General features: G+C 38.1%; 1 protein-coding gene across 8 annotated transcripts in view; it reads right to left on the bottom strand.

Annotated features, from left to right (window-relative positions):
* Positions 1 to 457: 457 nt before the first annotated feature.
* The window catches only part of PAX5 (paired box 5), a 254571-nt gene continuing 230637 nt past the window's right edge, over positions 458 to 24391 (bottom strand). For all 8 annotated transcript variants that reach the window (XM_083179807.1, XM_083179794.1, XM_083179784.1 and 5 more), the window contains 2 exons: positions 11844 to 11930; positions 458 to 2047 (listed from right to left, as the gene is read on the bottom strand). In XM_083179807.1, coding sequence (XP_083035933.1) covers positions 1974 to 2047; positions 11844 to 11930 — 161 coding nt within the window. In that variant the 3' untranslated portion in view covers positions 458 to 1973. The remainder of the gene's footprint in view (positions 2048 to 11843; positions 11931 to 24391) is intronic.

The following is a 24391-nucleotide window of genomic DNA, read 5'->3' as shown; positions in this document are numbered from 1 at the left end:
CTGCCAGCCACATTATGAAAACAGTTTGGGCTAGTTTTCTCACAAAATGTTGCATTATTTATACTGTATTTCTATGTATGTATGAAGATGGTGGGGCTGATAGTGTAGGTGGTGTATACACCCACATCGCTCTGGCCACGTCCACACACACTGATTACAGTTTTGGGCCCTAGAAACATCTTTTAGTCCCAGGCCCACGTGGCCCTTAATGTGGCCATGTAAAAAGGCCGTATATTTTGGACTTGATTAACATTAAAATAAGACAATAGATCAGTAGTTCCCAAAGTTTTTTAAATCACGGCACCCTGTAAGTATGAGAATTTTAGATGATGTGTTACTTTAACATTCTGCAAGTTTGATATGAATGAAGCCTTTTTACAATAAAGAGTGTAGTCATATATATATATATATATATATATATATATATATATATATATATATATATATATATTGCATCTTTAGGAAGACATCGGGGCAGTTGTCAATCGTATCTAGGAGTGCCGGACCTCCACTTTTATTATATATGTGTGTGTGTGTGTGTGTGTGTGTGTGTGTGTGTGTGTGTGTGTGTGGTTTATAATGTTCTGGGTATAAATCTGTATACATGGTTAGTTTTGATTACACCACGTATAATGATTATTTTTAATGTTAATATATTAGAGCATTAGAACAATATGTGTATTATTGGTTGAATTGTTATGAAACTAGAAGTTTCCTCTGATCCATTACCTGTATACAAGCTGCAAAATGGGTTGAGGGGACACATACAAAATATCCAGGTGTGGTCCGGTCAGGGATTCATAACCATACCTTCTGTATGAAGCTTCTGCAGAGGTTCCCCAATGGGTTATGGACATTACCCCATGACTCCCATACCACCTAACAATGGGGTCAGACAGATCTTTCGGTAGTCCTGCCTCTCACTTAATACTAATAACCTTATAACTTAACAGCAGTAGGTGCATTATCCCATATATAGTAAAACAACAAACAAGTAGTTGTGACCATAATTAGACATGTAATGATAAAAATACATAAAAGCTCAATAGCTTTAATATTACTTGGGAACAGTGAACCATCCTCTCAATCTGTATCTGCAGGATAGCTTTTCTCCTGTTTCCAAGTAATATCAATACATTTTGGTGTCAATATTTTGTATGTATTACTTTTTTATTTAACAGTTGGATATTCTGGAATGTAAAATTAATATTTTATTAAAACATGTCTCTCTCACTTTTACAAAATACATTTTTCCACATAAAGTTTACATTGATTTGATAATAAATGTTGTATTAAGTGGTTTTACTTGTAGGAGAATGACTTCCATTGAGAAGCATCTAACATCTGGTTTCCTTAAATATAAATACTTTGGGGTATTGATTCAATGACAGAACATTGCAAAATGGCATACGTTTATGGAAATCATAATAAATATGAATTAAGCATACATACTGGCATCATCCTCAAAGGTAGCCATAGTGGATGGTAACCTGGTGTAATGTTGACTTAAAGCTTACTGAATTCTATGGATCAGTGCAGCATTTTACAAAGTATAGTAAGTATGCTATAAGCACTTTCCGATGCACACTTGTGTCCTGTTGCAAATTATACTAAGCTCCTCTCATAAATCACACACAATATTTACAATTAAGCTGGATAGTGAAAAATAATAAAAATTAAAAAATTAAAAAAATAACAAATAAATGATCTGTTTAACTGTTCGCATCCATTCCAATGTAGCCAAGGCAATTCACCATTCCAATATTCACTAGGCTACCAATATTAGCCATCATAATTAAGGACCAACTCCCATCATTGAATAGATGGTTGGAAAATAAATGATCAGCTGTCCAATATGACAATTCTGGAATACTCCTTATTTCCTTCTCAAGATATCATAGTAGATTCATTCATATTGTACAATTCCCACAAATAATAGCTGTTGTAAGTGCTTATGTTCTTGTTGCATTCTGTCAGTGGCGGTCATAGGCAGTGGCGGCTGCAGGGGGCGCTGCTCCTCTCGCTGTACTGTAATAGTATGGAGAACCTGTAAGATAGAAGGGGCATTGATAAGTAGTGCAATCTGTGTACTATTCATCACTGCAGGAAATCACTGCAATATGTAGGTTTCCATTCAATGTATTACTGCGATATTTGTGGCGGTTCCCCCATTTCTGATCTCAATAGTAGACCCCATATGGAGACTGCTTTATTTTGAGAATTATTGAGCGCCTATCCATGGATGTGATTTCCAATTCAGAAATTCATATTACCGCAAATAGTAGAAATAAAAAAATTCTAACTGTCCGATCCAAAACCTTTGCACAGAAGATCCGTCGCGCAGCTCCCCAACGCTGACAGGGTTAGAAGCAGGTTAGCGGGACGCCGCTCCCTGCTTATCCCCTTCACGCATCCAGATCCCCATTTCCCCAGCAGCCCTGGAAGATCAGGACAGAACCTGCAGAGAGACATAAGCCCAGTTGGGCTTATGGTCAAAAGGGATCCGTTGATACCCTGGTTCCCTCGAGGGGGCTCTCAGCAGCTACGCCATAAAATAGGCTAGCTCTTATACCAGCATCAACATTGTGCATGACATATATATTTATTTACTACCATCTCTGTTTGACGCACTTTTTTTTCATTAAAACACTATATTTGAAACCTACTTACTGACTCCACCCATCTTTGTTAATTATATAGGAGGCATTATTATCTAAATACATCAGGTGAGCGCCTGACTACCCCTTTTTTTGTATCTAGTGCACTTGTATGAGCTTGGACCACTCAAGTCAAGCAGCTCCCACCGACATAGTGATATTAGCGCCACACCCCAAACCCTTTCTTCTGGATCTAAAACCTGACAATTGATAAATTGGCCCCTGTGTGTGAAAAGCATGTAAAGGGTGAAGGAACAACACATCAGCCTTTGTAGTTGTAAAAATCCAATAAATAATAACCACATTGAAAGTATAGTACATATCCCTGCTAGAAATATATTCTCAGTTTCATAGAAACTTAAATGTTGGAGAGAATATACAGTACTTGTTTAGCAACTAATAAATTCATTTAAAAGGTACTCTCAACATAATGGATTACAGTGATAGATTTCAGCTAGAGCAGTGATGATGCTAGACCTTTTGGTTTCAAAAAAGATAATTTAGTCTATCATATCCTATCTCCTTTGTTCTAAGTATTTTAGGCTGCATGGACAGCTTTAGGAATAGCAGAGAATTTGGGAGGCGATGTTTTACCAAGGTCTCACTGGCTGACTTGCATTTGTGACATCTAACTTTAAGTCACTTTTTGGTCCATTCTGAACTGTCATAACATAGTGCCTGGTTTGGTGGTAGGCTGGGGGTGGGGTGCCCAGGACAGGGCAAGGCTGTCCTGCTCACCGGGTCCCTCCCCATGGTGTACTCACAAAAATATGTGCGACCGGCAGCCTAGCTGCAAAGCCAGGCACAGGCTAGCCATGTTTAGGGTCAATGCGACTGTGTGTGACATCACAATGCTGCCACAATCCTCACCAGGTGCAGCTCGGACACATCTGAAAAATGGCGAAAATGCTGCGTCCCACCCCTGAATACTGTATTGTCGCCATCCCTGTTGCACCGTCACTGCACCCCATCAGAACTTAAATATGCAAGTCACTGAATAGGTTATCTATGTACAGTGACATGAATTCACAGCCATCGCATAAAGATGTCATATCAGGGAAAAGGCTTTGTAACATGTTATGTATAGTTATAATTAATGATCAGTTATCTGGTCACAAATAATTTTATAACGCTTTAGTCTAATTTTGTATTGCAAAACTATTTAAAAACCTCATTTTATTTCAGTATAGTATATTTCCAGTAAATATATAAATATTTCTTTCTAAAATCAGATTCATAGAATTACAGAAAGTGTTTGCTACAGTATATGCTCTATATTTATATATTTTGAAGGCAGCCTTCTGCAACCTTTAATTAGGATATAAAATCTTTAATTTGCTATCACAATTTAAATTAACATACATGGTTTCGGATACAGCTACGCAGGGTAAAAGGAAGTCCAGGCCAAAGCCATATTGCTTCTCAAAATTCCATTATAAAAGTTCAGTTGAACATAAGGTTAAATATTCGGTTATTAACTTTGCTGACATTATACAGTAAATCATCTACACGATGGAAAGGCTCATACTGTATGAAAATAGGTTTCTGCCATTTAGAAAGATATAAAAATAGGGTCTATTTTAAATAAAAATAATGTAGCTACAATTGGGGTAAAACCTACAACAATTACATTTTACCGGTGCCTTTGTATATCAATTGAAAGTAGGTTTTTCTTTGTTAACAAGTCACTTATCGTGATTTCAGTCTTTCTGCAGATATAGGGGCCAATTCAGACCTGGTCCAGATTCGGCCCCATCCCCGATGGTGGAGGTCTGCGCATGGGCCTAGGCCAGGGCTGGGCAATTGCGGCCCTCCAGATGTTGATAAATTACACATTCCAGCATGCCTTGCATCAGTTTCAGCAAGGCCACATAGCAAAACTAATGCAAAGCATCCTGGGATTTGTAGTTCAAAATTTTTTTATTCATTGGGGCACTTGCTGATTGACAGGCTGGGGGAGGGGGGGCGCTTCGAAGTGGGCACCAGCATTTCGTTAACCTGCCCACCAAAACTGTGGGCGCGCCCAATGAAACGCTGGGTGGACCTAAGCAAACGCAGATGTGCCCCTGATTGTTTGGGATGGGCAGTTGACATCACATGACATCAGCACCCGCATTCGATTCGGCCATCACCGTTCGATTAAAGAGTAAGTCCTTGCTTACTTTTTATAGCGAACAGAGGAAAAATCATTTGAAGAGTATTGATGATTTATTTCTGTCAAATATAACTTTTGGGGAATAGTGTCACATGATGACTCATTTTTGCTCTGTTGCAGTCAGCTTAAGGCGTTTGTGCCAGGGATAGTTTGTGCCAGTGTCCGATGGGTAACCTGGTCTCTGACTCCAATTATGACAATACTGGCCGGCGCTTTTTGCTTAAGGTAGACAGCTAAGAGTTAGGCAGAGAATGTTCCTCAACCATTCTTTGTTTGTTTGACCATGCAAAACAGTAGCTTATACTGTCCGTATACAAATCAGCTCATACAAATATCAGGTAATATACTGTATGTGTTCTCGTTTGGCAGTTGTTTATTGCAAGCTGCAAAACTTGGACACAAGACTTGCATAGCAAATGTCAAACATAATAATTTGATGTTTTCACTTTTTACACCATATTTTTATTAATGAATAAATAAGTTCTTTTTTTAACATCAATTTTAATGCTAATACCAAACTCAACAGCGAACACCAAATACGGAGGTTTGTTTACGAGTATACGCTAAACTTTTTTGTGACCATAGATTTTTTGAAATTCAATCACAATTGAACCAGTTTGAAATTTATTATTTAACATAAAATAGAATAGACACATTGTATGTGGATGGCTCAAAATGTCTAGGTCGACAGTCAAAAGGTTGACATGTACTTGTAATAAAGATTGACATGTACTAGGTTGACATTGACAAATGGTCAACATGGAAATGGTCGACACAGGAAAAGGTTGACAGGAGTTTTTCCATGATATTTTCTATTTATTTATGACTTTTTTAATCTTTACTATCCCTATGGATTCCGATTGGGAATGGCAAGTGTAGCAAGCCATGTCTGGGTACATGGGACACTATTTGGTGGTCTATGTGCTCAGGTATCAACATTGACACCAAAAAAACATGAAAAACGCATGCTTATATTTTCCTGTGTCGACCTTTTCAAGGTCGACCTTTTGATCCTGTCGACTTTGTGCATGTCCACCTAGTGCATGGCGATCTTTTGGTGTCAATCTAGATATTGTCTGTGAGTTAAACCTTACTGCACTCTCTTTTCCTATACTATTGTGCCAGTGTTGTAAAATATTTGAAAAAGATTATAAAATTAAAATGAATAAAAAAGAAACTGCATTGTCACAATAATGGGGAAATTCCAGGGGAGGCATGCCACACATGTATATCATTCATATACTGTACACAAGATTCAGCAGAAAGGATGATCTATATCGTAACCATACATTTAATCTAAGGATTCCTGCCACTACCTGTTACGTTACACAACATGTACAAGACACATCTACTGCAAAAGAACAGGAACATTGTATTAAATGAAATCCTTTAAGTTGAACAACGAGTTGGGAAATAATGAGGAGAATGGTAAGGAAGTTCTTAGACCAAACCAGCATGAAATTGAATCATTTTTCTTCATTAACCAGCTCTTGCCATTATCTAGGTTCAGCCTGTGTGTGTTAACCAGCCTTAAAGAATATCCTACAGTGCATGTCTGTGCTTCCTTTCGGAACACTACTAATCTACATGGAGGTTGCAGACTTCCTACAAGAACCTCATTTTACATTAAAGCTTCTCCACACTTCAGCAAGTCAAATCCTGGTTACATTAGTAGCCCTTCAAGGATTTTGTTGTAGAATAATACTTATACCATATACAGCATGAATCAGTGTAGTAAGGTACAGTTTCTACATTAATGCAATTTGCAATATGTCCTTTTACAGCTTAATGCTACTTTCCATAATCAGACTATAGATGACCTACAGTATATGTTTATAATTATTGGGGGACATACAAAACCCGTAGCGCGCGAGCCAGGGCCTGTCCTTCCCTCACATGATTTGCGACCCTTCCGGTGAATCCCAACCAGTGAGGGGAAGGGATGCTCTGCCTCCCCCAACAGATGCCACCCATAGGCCCATGCCTCATGGGCCTAGTGGGAAATCCGGCCCCGCCCCACATAGCTATAGGTTATATGCGTGCCTTTTTATATCATACATTATTCTAAATAAACAATACCATACACAACTTATTTCCTATATACAAAATAGTCTGTCATGGCAGAAAAGAGATATTATCTCACCCCATTTTATAATGGACAGAGGTGGTTTAGCTAGATCTTCATATTGCCCTAATTTCTTTATATTTTCCTTTTGGGAATGCTTACAGGGCGGATTGGCCCACCGGGAAACCGGGCCACATCCCGGTGCGCCGGTGCAGATTTCCCCCCCGGCTGGGCCACCAACCGTTCTACCAGGGCCAGTGCTAGCATCATCCTGCTGGGAATATATGTGGTGGCCTTATTTGATTTGGGCTGTGCTGCCTTTCTTTATGACCAGGATGCAGCCGCCGGTCGCTGTTCGGTGACGCTGGTCAGAAGCAGCTGCAGCGTGGATGGAACCAGCGTGGAGCCCCCCCCAGTAGTAGCGTCAGCACCTCCCCCACGGCAGTAGCATTATCACCCCACGGCAGCAGTGTAAGCTTCCACCCCCCACCCCGCAGTAGCGTTAGCACCGCCCCTCCCCCAGGCTGCTTCGATATTGTTCCCGGGACGGATTTCACTTCCAATCCGCCCCTGTGTGTAAGTATATTATAGAGTGCGGACGGATTACTATTTATTACTTTTTTCTTATTACAAAAATCCAGTGTACCAAAAAAAGTTAATTGTAACCACCAAACAAGAACCACATACTGTATAGTATTTTGACTAGAAGTCTGTTGACAACACTACCACAAACAAGTTCCTGTACATGAAATTAGGGACATTTCATCAAATTTGTTACCAGTTTGAAATTTGAAATCATCTGTAATAATGCTCCAAGTACTGTATTATCTAATCATAAGAAGAACAATCACCTTGGAGTAGCTATGACATATACTGTATAAAAGCACATGGTCTGTGGTATTGTATTTTTATTTCATGGCATCCAGTAGATGGCATTGCTATTTATCACTTTTGTATTTATTTTTACAAACATTTTCAAAATCAAACAATGTGGCATTAAAATCATTTACACTTAAGTTTTGTATTCATTTCTACTGTTAATAGATTGCCCTTGTTATCAGGTGGTATTTATGAAGACACATTATGAACATGCGGCAAAAATGTGTTGCCCATATCAACCTATTAGGCTTTACATTTTTGTTGCTAAGTATCTTTTTTATAAATATCACATCATCACGTATATTAGAACATTCAAATTAGCCCCTGTACCAGGAGGACTTACAATCTATATTCCCTACTACATGTACACGCACATACATTCATTCTAGGGTTTATTTTGTTGGAAGCCAAATGACCTACCAGAATATTTTTTGATTATAGGAGACAACCGGAGTACCCGGAGGAAATCCACACAGGCACACGGTAAGGGCCATGTTGGGAATTAAACACATTACCTCATTGTTGTGAGGCTAACCATTACACTATCCGATGCTGCCAATATATACCAATATATATATATATATATATATATATTTACATAGATTTTGAATATGTTTATTTGGATGGCTCTTTTGAAACTGTTTCAGGTATATAAAAATAAATAATTTGCTGCTTTAATACTTTTTAATATATGTTTATTGTTTTTAAAAATGAGCGTGTGATTCCCTAAATTTACAAATAAGATTGGTTTATCTGAATTAGGTCATATAGTCTTTTTTGCCTTCAGTAAATCTTGAAACCTTCTAGGCAAAAATAATAATGTAGTGCTGACAATTAATTGGAATTTCTACTTATCTCATTTGTGCAAATTATGCAGAAAAAAATCCTAATTATTTTATGCAAAGTCAAAGTGGACTAATTTTTGACAGCAGTGTTAAGGTGTTAAGCATATTTTCCTTTGATAAGTGTCTCAAAAAGCCGACATAGTATTAGCTATAAGAATGGGTCAAAGTGCACTTATTAAAGTCAGTATCTCTTTAACATGGTATAAATTTGAAGAAAGTTCAGCAAATTATATGTATGTGTGTGTGTCTGTCTGTATGTATATATATATATATATATATATATATATATATATATATAGTGAGAGAGGGAGAGAGATAGAGAGATACAGATATATATATATATATATATATATAAATATATATATATATATACTATATATATATATATATATATATATATATATATACACACACACATACAGACACACACATGCTAGGCTTTAAATTATTGGACATTAACTGAATATATATATATATATATATATGTTTAACATCAAATATTATTTATTTCTGACCTCGTTTTTACCTTGTTTTGACATATGTAAGGTATTGACTGGCATACCATGTAATTTATTGAATTGTGTAATGTGTGCATAAATATCAGTGCAATACAGCAATCACATAGTATAACAAACATTACTGAAAATGGAGGCACATATAATGGAACACACAGTTAAATAACAAAAGCATATCTCATTAGCAACAGCTAACTAAAACTTAAACGTGTATACAGCTCTTTTTCTCACAGTTTTTCTGCTGAAAAGCTATTCAAATATATTGAAATATATTCACAATTTCACTTAATGAGGAAATTAGACTCAGGGGGTATTTATTAATCAAGCAAGTTTCCAGTTGGTATTTAAGACTCCGCATTTACCATCTGCTGTATACTGGATACATTGTTGTATTGCACTTATGATCTCTAGTCAGTTTTTATTGGACAATTCAAATAATTACATTTGTTACAGAAAAGTCTACAAAAGTGAAAATAATATTTGTTATCATTGTGAGAAAAACTATTAATGCCGTAAAGTCCAGGTAAGTTGTGCTTACATACCACCACAGCCGCAGGAAATTGTGCCAGTCATTTCATTCCCTGAGCAGCATTAATTAAATATATATATATATATATATATATATATATATATATATATATATATAAAAAGTACAGCAGGTCCGGCACTCACTCCTGTTCAAGTTGCTGCGCCCGGTGCCCTCACTAGCAAGGGGATTGGTAGTATACACAATGTGCGGCACTCGTAGCGAATAATCAAGCAGAGTCAGGTTCGTATATTAACGTTTCATTTCTAGTGGAATTTCATCAGGGACCATGTCCCTCTCCCTAAGAGAGGTGGAGATCGAGGTTGCATCCTGCTACAGAAAGAAGTGCAGTGGATCAGGAAGATGGACACTCTGGCCCCTAAAGGCCTTAATGAAAGCTGTAGTCTAAATTGCTTCCTGTAATATGTAAAATTTGCAAAAACATTGTTTTAGGAGCCGGCCAACCATTATATGTTTAACATAACTTAACATAATTATGCATTTAGAATCATAGTGCCATGTCCTCTTAACAAGCATCGATAATAGTTACTAGCAGGATATTAGCAACTTTATTTTATTTTATATTTTTTACTAATTATGAGGCAATTGTCTTTCACATGTATTTTTATTAGATGTGTGTCTCAGAAGTTATCACCATTCTCTGTGTCAACAGCATGCCCGGAGGGGCCACAGCAAGGGGGAAGCTGTCGCGAACGGGGTTGTGTCCTGTACAAGCGTTGCTAGGCGATGAGGGAAGCCGGAAGACACCGGGTGATCTCAGCAAGCTGGATCACGTGAGTAGCCTGAACTCCTCCTGGCGACCTGGCGCGCTGACGCAGGACGCAGTCATTCTGCGAGTGAACGTGCGCTCCCTCACGCTGACGCCACCCGGAAGTGACTGTACACCGAGATCATCTCCATGGCATCAGTAAGGTATATATACCGTCTTATTGTAATGCACTTTTACACCCTGATGAAAAATGTCTAAATACATTTGAAACGTTGGTACAACTGTTTGGTTTCCGAGTTCTATTCTACTGGAGTGCCACCCTCATGCACTTGGATACATAGGAGTAATTTGTTCTCCCGGGAGGGCACCCAGTCCATCTACCTAAGATCAGCGGAGTGCCGGCCACCCCCAACTTGTTATATATATATATATATATATATATATATATATATATATATATATATTAGACCAATGGAAGACTGCATTCACACTTAAGTCAGGCAATAGAGCGGGGTGTCCACAAAGGGTGCATGCAAAATGCCTGGACCCCAAAAATAGTCCAATTCACAATCAGAGATGTATATATATATATATATATATATATATATATATATATATATATATATATATATATATATATATATATATGTATATTTTGCTACTTGATTGGCATATGTATATTTTGCTACTTGATTGGCATTAGCCTTACCTTGATGTACATAATTTTGTCTCTGGTGTATCTGATAATGTCTCATGTATCAATAACTCTTTCTGAAGTGCTGTTACTGTATTTATTGTCCATTATTAAAACAACTTTGACCAGTTAATTTATGCAATACATTATTCAGGAGTAAAAACAGCAAAATAACAAATTCCCAATCAAAAGCTATATACCACAGCCACTTTTGTGATGGACACTTGCCCTTCATCGGACTCTACAGTTTTTATGTTGGATTCTACATTTCCTCAAGTCTTGTCTATACTTAATGTATATATATACATAACATTAATATTAATGTAGTTGACAGGGCATTACAAGTTCATGGCTGTCCCCCTATGTACAAAACTTCTTAACGCCCCTGCAAATGTGGCCCAAATACATTAATCTGTGTGTTCTATAAGCAAACGTCTTGGTGTTAAAAAAAGATACATTTTTGGATCCTTTAGAATGTACGCTCTCTCTAGTAGGACTCTCTATTTTTGTTTTCACTAAATAATTATGTAAGTGGGATAGAATTATACATATATGGTAATATTTTAAAACCTGTATGTAACTCTTTACATCTTGTATTTAGGGTTTTTTTCTTACATATTCTAATCCTATGCCCTGCACAAAAGAAACACATATGCAACATTCAGAAGAGTTATATTATAGAATGAAGTAATTAAAACACAAGATACATACTACAATATTTATGTACAGTAACATAATGAATATTATATGTGTTAAAGCAGTAGTTATCATACGCACCTAGTAATCCAGGGTTAGGAAATCTCCAGGAATCATTATATGAGGAATACTGTGGATGGCTGTACGGACTTCCAGAGAAATCACTCCCTTAAATGTAAACAAAATGTCATATGTTTAAGCATATCTTATTTAAAAAATACAAATTTCATTCAATAGTACAATAAATCAATGTATGACTTCTGGAAACCAGACAATGAGAAGAATGTTTTGAGATGAGGCGGTAAATTTACTAAAAGATGGGATTTCTAAAACTTTAACATCAAAGAGTTTTTTTCCATCTGAGTAAGTCTAGGGCTTTCACTAATCTGCCCAAGAACCAGGCTGGAAGTGGTCATCGCTGATGTCAGAGACCCACCCAAAATACTCCTTGGCACACCTGTGTTTTCATACACACCATGAAAATGCCATGTTATCACCCCTAATGCTAGCTTCCTGTCAATCAAAGTGCAACTGCTATTGGACTGCTGTGAGTATGGATATCTATTTGCAATATGTTTACATGCATGCGCAGTCGTACGATAATTAGCCAAACTGAAAATTCTCTAAAGAGCAATCCATGCTGAATTAGGCCCTGTGTGAGGCCAGTTACCCCATACTAACTGGCTCCATGAAATGGGGAGTGTTTTGGAAATTATCTGTTACAAAATACAATTTGTGAAAGTCCATGGGTTTAACACATATCTACTTACATTATACCTCTCAAATTTTGGGCTGTTGAATTTGGGACCTGCCATGCCGAAAGCATGACTGATTTGAGAAGTTGGTGGAACTAAGAGTGATGTGGGTCTGCCATAAGACAAAATGACTGCCACAACCCCCCTTGCCATTACTTTGGGGCATGCCCAGCGCTCCCCGAGCAGCTGGACAGCTCCTGGCTCCCTCTCCACATTGAATATAAGTTGTTCGTATGCACACAGCATCTATTCAGCAAGCAGAGAAGATCAGCAGTGATCTCCGGTTCCCCCAACCGGCCCCCCACCACCCCATGGTCCCAAATGGATGGAGTGCTTGTGTGGGTTTCCTCCGGGTACTGCGGTTTTCTCCCACAACTTAAAAATTCACTGATAGGTTAATTGGCTCCTGACAACAATAACCCTAGTGTGTACATGTGGTAGGGAACATAGATTGTAAGCTCCAATGGGGCAGGGACTGATGTGAATGTGCACTGTACAGCACTGCAGAATACAATATGTGTGCTACATATATAACTGATAATAATAATAATACTCTAGCATAGGAGACTAAGGTTATAAGTTCTATAGGATAGGTCCACAGGGCGGTGGAAAATAGGAGTAGGGAAGGCAAATGATATTACCACAATATGAGTCTGCTCTGTAAACACACAGTTCTTGATCACCAGCAACATTTGTGCTGCCTTAGCCACTAACATGAGAACACTCAGAACGTTGGCTCCTATGAATACACCTAAAATATATTTATATCAAAGTGGTTTTGTGAGAGAAAACTAATATATTATTTTAATTCTTCTTTCTTGGTATCCAAAAACAGTGACCAATTTAATTTATGTTGCACTGAAATAGAAAATATTTTTACAAGTCGTACCAAAATTATTTTATAGGCTATGATTCCAGTTCTCAGAACAAGGCTGCAGACCTATTGTGTAGCAGGTGGATGAAGGTGTAATCGTTTGCATATCCTGCACACTGATTGCATAGACAGGCTTGTGTTTCACTGTTTGATCTCCTCTAACTTCTCCTGAACCAAATTTCCCTTTACTGACTGCTTCTGCAAACACACATGTCTAGCTATCTCTGGGGATACGCTACTGCCTGACAAGCTGAGGTTTCCAATTCTCTAGTTTTTATGCCTGAGTAGTTAACTGTCAGCCTCATGTGAGCCTTATGTGGTAAAGACTAGCCAAAGGCTTGGGGAAACATTCAACACCAGCAAGTAAGTTATTCTACTTCCTACTGTACAAAATACTACCTCCTTAGCCTGATCCTCATGTGTTTTCAGTGTAAAAGAAAAGATTGGTGGGGAATGCAAATCAGACCATTAAAGAAATGTCTGCTGGGTTGTTACAGGTAAGTTAAGTATAATGGTTTAAGTAGATACACTTTAATGAGCTAAAATCCTGCATTCACACATACAGTAATACAAATATCCTGGATTCTGTTATTTGTGGTGACACTAAAGACTTGTAGTTACGCAAAAATACAATGATTGGCTGTTGATGCTCATATGTCTAATATAAAGACCAATAAGCACTTATTCTTTCATTGAGATTAAATAGGCTTTTATAAATCGCAAAAATAGGTACATGGTGAAAGTATTCAAATGAAAATACATTAATTTGCTTCATTAATTCCAAAGCTCCAACTCTTGGATTCTAGCAAGACATTTTTTCAGCACTTGTTAGCAGTAGCACACATAGTAGCAGCACTTTTCAAAACTGTTGGCTGACTACTTTGTAACATCAAAAATAGATATTAATACAAACATTTTAATATTTTGACAGTTGTTAGCAAAACAAAATAGGATGCACATTGCACGGCACCTGTAAAACATGATGTCCGTGTTATACTGTAGCTCTAATATCTGGTGGTCCTTGACTAAGCTTCCCATATAGCTTAGCTTTAATTTTTCAGACTTTTAATATGAAAGATGGAATGATAATTTTCCAAAACTTGCAATGCAAATCTAGTATCATCTAGAGCAGGCATGGCCAAACTTAGGCCCTCCATCATTTGTGAACCTACACATCCCAGCATGCCTTGCCATAGTTTTAGCATTCCCTAATAGCAAAACTGTGGCAAGGCATGATGGGACTTGTAGTTTCACTACAGCTGGAGGGCTATAATTTGTACATGCCTGATCTAGAGCATTGTTGTGAAAACTGTGGTGCTCTTTGGGTCTTTTATTCTTCAAATATGCAATACATTCCTAGGGGAACCATTTCTAGAGGGTGCTTAGTGGAATCATACACTGTCCCTTCTACATAAGGTTTGAGAACACGATTTACAGTACAAAGACAAAAAAGTTACATTTTTAAAATTTTTGTGGTTAACTGACAACTAGCAACTTTAATGAAATCCCTTTGCTTCATTCATGTTTTCTCCCTGAATGTAATCCTAGGCACGAAAAAAAACAGATCTGCCTTTTTCATGCCCGTTCAAACACTAATTAAAAGAAATCTCTAAAAGCAATAATTAAAATTTTGAGTTGCTCTAATTTTGTCTTTAAGATTCCTAGGTATTCTTAGTACCAATTACCTTTAGTTAAATATATCTAAATAGTGTATCCTTCTCACATTTTCAGCATTGAATGACTTTGTATTTGCTTTCTAACATTTTCCTTTGTAAAAGTAATCATACGGACCATAAACTTCTTCAGCAATTTCCAATAACAATCATAATCTGGGGAGTTAAGCTATGCTTGACTGGATGGAGAATCAAGCTAAACACTGCACTTAGCAACTACATTTATAGAAGCAGCTTGTATTTTACATTAAAAGGTGCATAAAAGAATAGCTATTTAATGCATACAAAATAGACATCTATAAAACGTGGTATCTGATGTAAAGCATCACATGAATTATGCTACATTAGATGCCAACTGTGTACTTAATATCAATAAAACAAACACTATATTAAGCTTACATTAATTTTTTCTATTGCTGAGAGTACTATGCTAGCATTAAAAAAATGGTATTAATTTCAAAATGTCCTTAAATAGTGGTTGTTCTATCATGGGGAGAATACTGTACATTCGTCACTTGGCAGGACATTTTACTCCTGAAAGGTTTATATGTGAATATTGATCAGTGGTGCCGAGGGGGGGTACTAAATACTCGGGCCTAGATCTTATTAAGGGGATCAGTGGGGCCCCATTCTCTAGCAGCAGTTTGTTTGAACCCAGCACATGCTGCTTTGTTCTGGCTGGAGAGGTGCTTAAAGTGCTGGGCCAGGGAGGTGCTTAAAGTGCTATAGTACAGCCATGTGACCCTTGATTAGGCCATGCCCCCTTAAAAGTGCCTGATCCCAGCTAGGCTCTCAACTGCCCTGATGATGATTACTTTAAATAAGTATTATTAATATTTCTAATGTATTATAAACATTGCAAGTATGGAAAGCCATCTTGCCTTCTGTCTAAATTATGTAGACAATTGTAAGGCTAAGTCAATCTGGCATGCAAAGGTCAACTACGAAACATCAGCATCAACATGCCCCCTTATATGTAAGTTAGCTCAAAGAAAATGTTGTTTTTTACAACATTGCATTCAAATAAAATACTTTTTCATTTGATTATGCCAAACATTTAATTAAATAATATTATATTGTAATTATCGTATATACTCGAGTATAAGTCGACCCGAATATAAGCCGAGGCACCTAATTTTACAACAAAAAAACGGGAAAACTCAAGTGGGACCCTCACTCGAGTATAAGCCGAGGGGGGCTTTTTCAGCATAAAAAATGTTCTGAAAAAGTAGGCTTATACTCGAGTATATATGGTATTAGAATTATATTTATGATTAAATATAAAAGTAATAATAAAAGTATTTACAAAAATGTGGGCATTGTTTTATTTACTATAAACTTTATTTTAAAATGTATGTATTTTTCTTACTCTATTTATATAATCATCACGAGCGTTAAGGACAAGGGTGGTAGAGTTGCAACAGTAGGTGTTCCAATCAATTTTCTATTAACCCAGCCCCCAAGAAGAACCCCAGCATTTTTCATGCCTGCGGGGAAGAGGCAAGCACAGCATGCGTTTAAGAAAACAAAGGCATGCCAGGCACATTGTTTGAAATGGTCAAGGCCAATAGCTTAGAATACTGCTTTACTGGCCCCTGCAGTGTGAAAACACCAGCCATACTAAGCAACCTAAGGATTACTGAGATGGATGATGCACAATCAGGTTAACATTTGTCTGCATTTATCTTTGGATTTAGCAGTAAATCAGACATGCAGGTAGGTGGTGTTTACACAAGACACCACCTGCGGCAGATTTTAGTTTAGCAGCTGTGTTCATCTCAGAATCAGGTCCTTAGCCTGATTGAAGCATGTCTGGACCTTATTGGTTCTGTAAAATGAGCACCTGGAATTCATGGGCAATATCTTGTCTCATACTGGTCTAGGTGTGAAATAAGTTCAGCGTATATGTGGTATAGGGAGCATGAATGTATCAGGGTTATGATTATACCTGACAAGTAAAGAAATAGCACATCACACAACATATTCATTAAATACATTAGCAATAACATTGTTCTTGGTACTACTCTGCTCCTGAAACCTACAGAAGATGCTAGTACATGTTTCATTTGCAGTTAGCTGTGTTTAGTATGTGGCTCTGGACAGCCTACTCTGCCTTGTGCATCATATATTCCACATGTGTCTGTAGGATTATGAATGTTAGCATAGATCTCTTACAGTAGGATAAAGGGATATTTTATTTAACCCCAGAGTAAATGAGCTCCTCACAATCTGACTGTAGGCTTTGTAGTATGGATAGCCCAAGGCTTTAGTAACTTTGAGTTCTATTTAACAAGCCACTGCAGTATCAATCATTATGTATAACTGCAGCATTATATCACTCCTCAGAAAGTTTATTTTGCTCTCTGGCATCCCAGAGACTTGGGGTGAAAGTTTAAAATGATATAAACACGTGCGGTTAATGTCTACTAACCAGAAAGGATGATAAGTTACATATAAATGCAGGAATGTTTTGTGGGATGGAGGAGGAACAATAAAAGGTTTTTATTGATCCACTGATGTTGTGTATCTGCACATGAGCAGGAGCATTTCTGCGCATGTGTAGATGCAGGGAACGTGCATCCACGGCGAACATTTAGTTCACCAGGTGCACGAACCCTACAGCGGGGGGGCGGAAAAGGGCAGGGTGGTGCTAGGCAGCACCATTAGCATATGGTAACGTCCAGCATTTCATGGGCGTTACCATCAGAATGCTGGGCATTCTCAGGCTAATGAGGCTGTGATGGACATGCAGGGGGGGTGGACAGCTGACATCACCAGAAGTCAGCTGCACGTCCTGTCCTCGCACAGGACGCACGCAGTTTAGAGTCACTATTTAGGTGTCTCCGAACTGCGAGCGCTGGAGAAACCATTTGATGGTCGGCGACCATGGAATCAGACTCTCCCCGTCTGCGAATGGATGATTATGTAAATCATCCATTTGCAGCCCTGCAGGGGGTCGTGCAAGTGAGGGGGAGGGGGGGGGCGGCGGCTGATGGACTTGCAGCCTTGTGAGTCAATCTTAATAAGGTCCGAAGTATATGACGCAAAACAAATACAACTTTATTAGTGGACTCATAACTCCATACAGTATGCTCTGGTGTGAGCAGAGAATGTAGGAGGGACCCTGCCACAATTACAGCCCAGGAACCTAGGGCAGCCCATGCTTCGTGCTAGGCATCCCAACATGCAAACTGTGGCCAGGCGGAGTGAACAAGCAGCAGGAAGGGGCAGCAACATGCACAAAAATACAGAAACATATAGAAAAGGGAAGAGGAGTGAAAAAAGCAGGGTAAATAGGACACTCAAGGCAATGAGAAACAGAACAAAAAAAATAATAAATAAATATGAATTTTGAAAAAGGCAGAAGTCAGTGAAAAGACAACAATAATTTTAAAATCAATGCCACAGCAGGCGAGAGTCACAGCAATATCAAGGGAAGAGCAAATACTTCACTGAAGCTCCCAAGCCAATAAGAAAGAAGCAGAATAGGCAAAACAGGAGAAGAATGACACAACTAAGTTAAATTGTCTACAGGGAAACAATCGAGTCTGCTTCTTGCATTTATGACCAGGACAAAGAACCATCAACAAAAATAAGAAGGTTAACTGAACAGAAAGCAGGACCATTAAACCCACCATCCCACATATCACAAGAAGTCAAATTGCCTTTAGTAACCAATCACCATTCATCAGGCTAAAACACGCCCAACAGAAATGCCAACAGACAAAAGTGCCTGATTCAGACCTCATTTTTGGAGCCCAGCGATCAGGAATACGCCGCCCAGTGAAATCCCACCCCGTGCAAGCCTGGAAATTGTTTAGCACAGCTCGTGAAAATATTGCAGGCCTACAAATAGCTGCAAACCCATTCGCAAGATGCTCACCCTCTAATGATTATTCCACTGTGCAAAGCCCAGCTCTTACTCCAGGCTGATCGTGGCCAGAGCTGATGTCACACGACTTCCAGTCATTGTACAGGATCTTGTCTTTGGGCTGAGTCAGACCTGATCGCATGGCTACTTTTAAGCAAATGGACAGAACCATGCTTCACTACAGGAGGGGCAGATGTAACATATGCAGAGAGAGTTGCATTTGGGTGAGTTATTTTGTTTCTGTGCAGGGTAAATACTGGCTGCTTTATATTTACACTGCAATATAGATTTTAGACTGAACACACCCCATCCACATCTAACTCTCTTTGCACCTGTAACATCTGCCCCATCAGCAGTGCAGCATGGATTTGTACATTTGCTAAAAAAAGCAGGGTTGCCTACCTGACCCTCTCCTTCAGGGAGAAAATGCTCTGTTCCTGGGCTTCCCTGGTAATGTATGATTGCCATCACCTGTGGTGAAACACCTTTCGTATTAATGACCTAGCTCCCCACAGGTGATGGCAATCACACATTACCAGGGAAGTCCAGGAACAGAGCATTTTCTCCCTCATGGAGAGGGTCAGGTAGGCAACCCTGTAAAAAAGTAACCCTGCAATCAGGTCTGAATCAAACCCTACAGTATGTTTAGAACAGGCTGTTAGTACAATCAATAAAGGTGCTTATAGGCAATCACAAGAAGAGGGCAGCGAGTATTCATAGCACATAAAATAAGAGGTGCTTGTTTGAATTACATTTTTTTTGGTATCCTTATTTATATGTGTTGCTTGTGGATTGGTTACCACTGACTAACTATATTAACCCATGCATGGGGAATACATTATGTTGTTATTTTAAACAGTGTTGGAAGTTATTTAACCTGGTTGAAAAAAGTGAGATTCTACTTATACCCCTTTCACAACAGAAGCAAATTACTGGGTTAAAGCTTTTCAACCTGGAAATTTGCTGGAAAAAAAATGATTTTCCTTTGGTATGAAAGGGTCAACACGGATCTTAAATCCCAGCACTCCGACCCTGCTCTTGATCAGGGTCAGTGAGCTGGGATTTAAGAACCGTGTTGACCTTTCCACACCACAGAAAAACCCAGGTTTTTCAGCAAATTCCCTTATTAAAAAGCTTTGACCCGCTAATTTGCGGGTGGTGTGAATTGGGGACAGGCTACACCGGGCAAAATGACCCAGCACTCAAAAATTACCAGGTAATTACCGAGTGGCCGGTGTGAAAGGGGTATTACACTGGTGTCACCAAAATAATAATTATCTGTGGCCACAGGGTTTTTATATGGAATCCAATAGTAGGTTGCATGCAACTTTTAATTCATTCCATATATACTCGAGTATAAGCCTACTTTTTCAGAACATTTTTTATGCTGCCTTGGCTTATATTTGGGTCGACTTATACTCGAGTATAGTACATCTGAAAATTGGTCTTGTACACTTTTTCATAAAAAGGATTTTTTTGTTCTAATATTACCCTTGACTTGATTTTTTTCTGAGGATGTGTAAACTTTTATTGATTAGGACAGCACTAATTATACAGCACTAGATTATTTAGCAAATAGTAGATATTAACAATGGATTCTCAAGGTATTTAGTTCTAGAAGTTATATTATGGTTTGTATTGGTGTTAAAAAAATGATCATTTATACTAGTTTTACTTATGTTTTTACTTTTGAAATAAGTAATGTGTATCAGTGTGTAATGAGTATATTCATATAACAATATAAGAAAAGTTTTAATATGGCTTCATTGTGTAGCCACTGATAATGCAAAAAATGTCACCTCTGACGGATGAGATGGCGGTTATGCAGGATATGCCTTGCTGTGAATTTGCTGGGCTAGTCTTGACCTGTGTTGCCTTGTATAAAAATTTAATGTTGCTTTCAACATATTTTGTGATGCACCACACAGGCTTTTGGAATGAGATATTGGGAGTGAATGGATTTACATTTAATCATTTCTGAGTTAACTGCAAGAATTTGTTCTACAACTAAAATAACTTTCACTACAAAACATCAAATAAACAAAAATAATCAAGAAATAATAAAGGTATAAAATCAAGCAAAACAAAAGTAAATGAATATTAAGGTTAAAAAAAATATTTATGGATCACTAAATTTCTTTTAATATAATAAATTCCTGTGACTGGCCGCAGTTTTTTGTGCAGTTTTATTCTCATAAATATTACATTAACTTATTTGGTACTTATGTATTATCTGGGCGCCCGATTTTTTCATTGCATGCCACTACTTAAGGCATGCGATGCGATGCGATTTTTCATTGTAAAGACCAGATTTTTAATTGCATAGTCAACCATGGGTGATTTCATACCCCCACTATCCAACTACGCATGGAATTGATTTTATATAGTGTGGCGAGCGCAGCAAGCCACCGAGCCCAAAGCGTGGTGAGCGCAGTGAGCCCCGCGAGGGGACGTGGATTACTTTACATGTATTCTGCGTCCCCTCTTATTTTATGCGTCATTTCTATATGTCTTGTACTGTATTTCTAGGGATATGCAAAATTGTTTATCCATGCTTTGTTTTTCTAATTATTTATATATTTTGGTGTGGTAGAATTAATTTGTAATTATTTATATATTTGTGGTATATGTTGTATTTTTGTTTTACTTTGTTTACATTTGAAGGGTTCGACTATATTAATATAGCCACTAATGCCAAGAGTATGAGTTTTATATTGAGCGCTATCATTATAACTTTCTAAATAATATGTCCATTTCAAGTAACTATTTTGGGGAAGAATATGATGCTGCTAATTTGTAAAAAAGAATTAAAACATTTTTTATATAAAATATAATCTCCAAAATATAAACGTCTAAAAAGATTTAATACAAATTGCGTTAAAGGAAAAACTGAATCAAAATAACGGACATGTTAAAAATATTCCCTACAAAATAAAACTAAACTAATTTATGTGTCAGAAGTCTGTGAAAGGGCAATAATATACTGCTTTAGACTCTCCCAACTAGGTCCAAGTGATCTAGCAATTGTTGCAGTGCGTGTGTGTTTGTGTGTGTGAGTGGGTTTATGGTATAAAATGTTGACAGTCTATAGATCAACAGTCGATATGTCGACACCAAATGGTCAACATGCACAAGGTCAATGTTGATAAAGGGGGAAATGTCTGCATGAAAATAGTCAGTAAATTGTGGACTCCAAATTAGTGTAGTGTACTGCATCCTCTCTCTAGTCTCGCTTTGCTCGCCATACTTCATGCACTCTACTGTTTCCAATCATGTGTATGGTAAAAATCAAAGAAAATGAATAAATAAACCAATAGAAACTCAAGCTGACCTTTTTCATGTGTTGACCATTGCCAAGTCAACTTTTAACTTTTGTCGACCATGTGCATGTTACCCTAGGCACTGTCGACTTATTGACCAAATACCTTGGAGGGGGTAGTGGCATGATGAAGCATTTAGCCCCTGACACATCCATTTTACTAGGAACATGGTAGGCCACAAGAGGGTGCCCTAGAGAGCTTCCTAATATGTATGTCTCTTGGAGTTGAGTTCTGTAAATTTTAAGTTTATGGGGTATATTTATCAAATACTATTTATGGCATATCACCCCTGAACATCAATCTCCAGGGGGATACCTGCAAATATTAGGCATTTTATTAAATGAACTATGAGGGACCACAGAAGATATGAGAGAGGAATTATAGCAATATGTGCAACTTTCTGGAATTAAAAGCCAAAATGGTGCATTACTGCACAAGCTTTTATGCACAGAAGAGCTGCATGGAATAGATTTCACTCAATGTGCCCTTATCTCCGGTGCTGATATCAGATGCCAATAGCTGATATGATCCGGCAATATACAATGTATATATATATATATATATATATATATATATATATATATATATATACATACATACATATATGTAGAAAGAGAGAGAGAGATATCTATATATATTTATATACAGTATATAGCATAATAACATCATCCAATATATTCTACATAGTATGAAAGCACACTCCTGAGAACGCCACATGCAATGATGGACAAATACCAAAGTAAAAAAGTTGACCATGGTTCCCTTGCCATCTTTTCCCTTCTCCTAATTATATTTCTAAGAGTTTGTACTGCAGTCAGTTGTCACTCACATTTGGGACAGATGAACATTTCTGAATGCTGCATTTTTCTGCTTATATAAATGCTATGTTTTGCAGTGGATGAACTGACATGGTGCTGTCAATGTAAACCACATTCATGTTGTCACACAAGAGTGGTTTACCTCTTTAAAAGCTGAACAAAGCTTATCTACTGAACTCATAGGGGTGATAGAAAAGCTCAGTCTATAAGTGTTTAATTGTTCCCATGGCAATAGGGTGCAGAAGTTAAAGAATAACGTTCTTCCCTATAACACAAGAGCAATTAAGCTAAGAAAAAATGTTTCATTCAGCATTTGCAGAACTTTAATTCTTGGTCATACAATTATACATTAAACTGACAAGTTTATTTTCAAGAAAATATAAGGTATATGTGGTCACAGGAGCTCTTAATGCAAGTGAAATAGGCCAGCCTTGGGCTGACAAAAAACTTGAGAGCTAGTTTGAACACTAGGGGTGACATTCTATGGACTGCGATTTGGCTTTTTTTGCGTTAATTAGAGCAGAAAATGGCGATATCGCATTTTTCCTTAAAATCGCCAATTTAATGTGATGCGTTAAGGGACTGAAATCGCATATTATGTGCGTTAAGGTATGCTGAGTAAAAGTGCGAGATTAATTCGCATTTTTATCGCATCCAGATGTTTTCCAATACAAAAGTATAGAAGTCGCTTATTTAATGCAATGCGCATTTGCACATCGCATTTTTTAGGTGCCTAATTATCGCACTTATTTCAGACCAGGGTCTGTTTGGCGAATTAGCCAGAACCCTGCACAGATCGCAATGTTCTGTGCAGGGTTCTGCTGTAAAAAATAAAACAAAGGGTTAAAAAAAAAAAAAAACGAGCGCGGGGTCCCCCGCCCGAGCATAACCAGCCCCGGGCTCACTGAGCCGGTGCTGGTGACATAAAATCAGGGTCCCCGACAAATAGGGGTCCCCTTGATTTCATGAAACCAGCACCAGGCTCAAGGTCCAGCGCTGGTTCCCAAAATACGGGGGACAAAATGACTAGGGGTCCCCCGTATTTTAAGAACCAGCACCGGACACAACCAGCCAGCAGGGTAATGCCACAGCCGGGGGAAACTTATTATATAAGCTCCCGCGGCCAAAGCATTAACCCCCTGGCTGGTCAGCATGGGCCCCCCCCCCAAATGAAGGGGTCCCCCCCCCTCCAGGACTTACCAGCCCATGCTGAAAGTCCGGGGCTGTCCCCGATGCCCCTGGGCGGTGGGCATCGGGCTGATGGCTTGTGTAAAAAAAAAAGAATTAAAACTATTGTTTTATACTGGCGAACTATGAG

Source organism: Crinia signifera, chromosome 1 (genome assembly GCF_055691185.1).
Source record: "Crinia signifera chromosome 1, ASM5569118v1, whole genome shotgun sequence".
In the NCBI taxonomy this organism is placed as follows: domain Eukaryota; kingdom Metazoa; phylum Chordata; class Amphibia; order Anura; family Myobatrachidae; genus Crinia; species Crinia signifera.
Note: the sequence above shows the minus strand (reverse complement) of the source record. Positions and strands in the feature narration are given on the sequence as shown.